The sequence below is a fragment of the Echinops telfairi genome, unplaced genomic scaffold, assembly GCF_000313985.2.
Source record: "Echinops telfairi isolate 266 unplaced genomic scaffold, ASM31398v2 ScPeMD7_7457;HRSCAF=8495, whole genome shotgun sequence".
Classification (NCBI taxonomy): Eukaryota; Metazoa; Chordata; class Mammalia; order Afrosoricida; family Tenrecidae; genus Echinops; species Echinops telfairi.
Genome location: NW_022111357.1, coordinates 67716 through 71711, shown reverse-complemented (window position 1 = coordinate 71711; position 3996 = coordinate 67716). Strand labels below are relative to the sequence as shown.

Below are 3996 nucleotides of genomic sequence, written 5' to 3'. Positions count from 1 at the left end.
TCAAGAAACATCTTTACGCCGTCAAGACCTCACAGCTGCAGGATAAAAAAAATCCTTCTCTTTCCCATACATCCAGACCCCATACTGCGCCAAGATGGGAGGCCGTTGAACTCAGGCATGCCGTGATGGGGCGGGTGTGAGCTGTGGGCTTGTGTGTGTCCACCCATGTTTTAATGTTACCATGGTTTGGGGTTTGTCTTTGCCTTTCAGAACATCTGGTTGCAGGACAACAGAAATGAGGATGCTGGTCAAGCTTTTATTTTGTATTTATTGGTATTATGCAGCAGAAGACCATTTCTTCCCCAGTGAGGGCTGATGACAACACTTGCTCTTTATTTTCCCCGTATCCCTTCCGATGCTCTGACCTGATGCCTCCTTCTTGCCCGGGGCTGCCCGAGGAGAGAAGCAGGAATGGAGTTAATGCTTACAGGCTTGTTTTTTTGCCTGGCAGTTTTGCTTGTGGCCCAGGGGGACTAATGGTGACCTCCCTCCTATGTCTCTGCCTCCTCCTCTCACCTCCCAGACTGCCTCCTGCCAGGCTCCACCCAGGATTTCTTTAAGGATAAGAAGGAATCCTCCTGGGTGTTGGGGAGGGTCTTCTACAGAGGCTTCTGTCCTGCTATATAGCCTCCTTGTCCACGGCTGCCTGAATGTCCCTTGCAGCCAGGAGCCCAGACTTGATGGCAGTGTCTATCCAGGCATGGGGCACACTGGTATGCTCCCCAGCAAAGTGGATGTGGCCCTCTGGCTGGAAGAGGTGTTGTGAAAAGTCCACAAATTGGTACGGTGTGAACTCGGCAAAAGCACCTATGGTGAAAAAGTCCAGGGCCCAGTGCTTGACGACAGAGGAAGGGCACATGCCCCGCAGGGTATCCTTGGGAATCTGATGCACGGCTGCCAGGTCATCCAGGACAATGTCCACCACCTGGTCTTGCTGCATGGATAAGAAGAACATGGAATCGTCATCCAAAGTGTACGAGGCTAGCAGGATGCCCTTGCCGTTGGGCAGGCTGTGGCTGGGGTAGTAGATGTCGCGCGAGGGTCGGTCAGTGATGGAGACTCCGCCGTGGATGCCATCGCGCTCCCAGAAGGACTCGTTACAGGCCAGAATGACTTTGGTGGCGCTGGTGAAATGCAGCGCGCGGAGCGCATCTGCCTTACGCGGGGAGAGAGGTGGCTTAAAGGTGATGAGGCGGGTGGCTTTAGCTGAGGCGGAGATGATGACATAGTCCGCGGTGATGGTGTGCACGCCTGTGTTGGGTCCACCAACTTGGTAGGAAATCCGGACCTCAGGCCCATCTCTCACGACCATTTCCACCTTGGACCGCAACTGGATGGTGCCGGCCTCCAAGCTGGCACCTAGGGCCTTGGGGAGCTGGTCAAAGCCGCCTGTGATCTCACTGAAGCTGCGAGGGTGAAGAGAGGGGAATGGTGAGAGGCCCCTGAGCTGGATCAACATTTGAATTGATCCAGGCATTCCTGATCTGAAAGGGAGGAGGGTTATTTCCTGCACTCTTTGTCGGGTATTTCTTAAACATTGTTATTCATCCCTGTGAGGTCCGTATGGTCAGAAACCTGACAGGCAGAAAGAAGAAATGGTTTGCCCAGGATCACACAAGACTCTTACTCCATGGCTCACACGATAGCTACCGTGCAATGCTACTTCCCACGAGGAAGGGAGACATACAGTGTTTTGTGTGCACAGACCTGCATTTGGAATCTGGGTTTGGCTCTATCCCTTGCTTCACTTGTGTGAACTTGGGTAAAATTGGCTCCGAGAACATAACTTCTACAAGCCTCCCCATCCTAGTCTGTTAAATGGCTTTGTGTAATAATAAATGCACCTCACCTTATTTGTCATCATAGAATTAAATATGATGATTCTTGGAAAGTGCGTAGCATTGTGCTTAGCACTCAGTAAAGACTCAATAGATCGTAGTTTGCTTTATCTGTGATGAGTTTTGGAAGAGAGGACTCGGGAGAGATCTTAGCCCTGGCTCCAGATCAGTCTCACCCATCATTGTTGGAGACAATCATATTAATCCGCAGGGACTCTAGGAGAGATTTATAGTATCCAGCATCTTCATTCAGCAAGTCACCGATCATCTCTACTGCTCCTCGGCTCAGCATCCCTTCCCTTAGCAGGTAAGCCTGTGGGGATGGGGTTACAATATGTGTTGATGCCCAGTCTATAGGAAGGGGCTTCAACAGTGTCCTGGCCAGAGGCTAGGCAAGGGATAGGGCTGGATTCTAGGGAGATGACGGCTCTGGCAGTGGGGAGAGAAAGTCATGGGTAGGCATAAGACAACCCCAGGGGACTATGCTGAACACAGACCCCCTTTACTTGTAACCTGAAACTTCTCTGCCCCTCTTACCTTGGTGGAATAGGAGTCATATAAGGACATCAGTTGGCTGCAATTGAATGTTTTCAGATTTTCTTTGAGCTGTAGAAGAGGGGGGAGTCTTAGATTAGAGCAATGTGTCAGAGTCAGGACTCTTGAATTCTCTGTCTATGGGGTGCATGGGCAAGTGAGGATGGAAGAATGGGGGAAGGGAGGTTCTAGAAGTCCCTAAATGGCCTTCTAACCAATATCTCCCTCTTAAAAAAAAGCTTTCCAGATACTAAATATTTAGCTGAAAAGGAAGGTAGACTGATTACCAAGGACTGGGTTATCTGGTGACTACCTTTTCTTCTACTGCCACTGAAAAAGCAACGGGCTATCGAATCCAAGGCCAGGAGACGGGTTGGCATTAGGCCAACACTTGGGATGGGAGCATTCTAAAAGGTCTGAGAGAGATGGAACACCAATAACCACAAAAGTGATTTGGTTGACTTGAGTCCACCTGCTAATTTGCCAGGTGACCTTAGGCCAGCCCCCATTCTTTCCTGACCCTGGCAGGAGTCAGACAGGAGGCACCTTGTTGATGGACTGATGGAAGAGATTTATTGCACTCTTGCCCTTCTCCGTGGGGTGCACAGAGTAGCCTAGGAGTTCTGGGTTGGCCTTGACCTCCCAGGCACGATAGCGTTTTCCATTGATGAAGTACCAGGTATTGGGATCATACTGGATGAACTTGTTCAACTTCAAGCCAAGCTTCTGGATATAGGTGTGGACAAGCCTAGAACAGACACAGGTAGGACATGAACCCTCTCCCGAGGATCCCTCATTCCTGCAACCCTCACACTAGAAACCATTTCCAGGAAAACTGTCTCCAGGCAACACAGACTCTTTCTGTGACTCTACTCTAGTTTCCTCTCGTTGCCGCTTTAGTATTTTGCTTTCTTTTTGGGTCCTGCTGCAAAAAGAATGTGGGAATTCACCAAGCATCGAATAAAGATTCTTTGGAAATAGCACTGTATCAAATTCAATGGTAGAAACAGGGCCTCTTTGTTCCAGCCAGTGTTTGAAATTCATTATTCCATTTCTAAGTAAGCCCTCGGCAATATCTAAAGATTCTGCATTTGGTCCGGCTTACTTGGTGTTGGTTTTGTCGGTGTTTGGGGAGAAGCCGTGGTTCCGGTTTACACTTAAGGCAAACAGACACCATAATGGTGAAGGTGTGTGAGACCCCAGGGCGTGAGTCGCTTCTGCCTTTGAACCAGGAACGAGGTTCTTTTGCATTTGTTAGTTACAGCTTAGGGTTAAACATAAAATTCTGTGCCCAGTGCCTCCTGAACTTTGAAGAGAAACCCTGTCACGTTCTCACAGGAGAACTGCTGAGCCCCATTTCATTTGTAAATTGGAATAAGATGAGTTTCAAATTATATGGTTGCAAGGATCAACTGAAACAATGTCCATACAGTGTTTGGCAGTAGGGCATGGTACACAGTATTCAATAAATGGTAGGCGCTATTATTATTTTACTGTTTAATGTGAAATAATCGACTCTTCAGACATAAAGAACCCGATTTCATGAGTTAACAGTAACTATTATGACTATTAGTTTGGAATCCACCACTTTCTGTGTGACCTGGGCTCTGAGCTTCACCTTCTT

The 3996-nt window shown here is 48.6% G+C and overlaps 1 protein-coding gene across 1 annotated transcript in view; it reads right to left on the bottom strand.

Moving 5' to 3' along the window:
- Positions 1-619: 619 nt before the first annotated feature.
- The window catches only part of LOC101663616 (L-amino-acid oxidase-like), a 6099-nt gene continuing 2722 nt past the window's right edge, over positions 620-3996 (bottom strand). The window contains exons 3-7 of the mRNA XM_004705257.2: positions 3478-3593; positions 2919-3120; positions 2376-2444; positions 2015-2151; positions 620-1406 (exon numbers count right to left, since the gene is read on the bottom strand). Coding sequence (XP_004705314.2) covers positions 620-1406; positions 2015-2151; positions 2376-2444; positions 2919-3120; positions 3478-3593 — 1311 coding nt within the window. The remainder of the gene's footprint in view (positions 1407-2014; positions 2152-2375; positions 2445-2918; positions 3121-3477; positions 3594-3996) is intronic.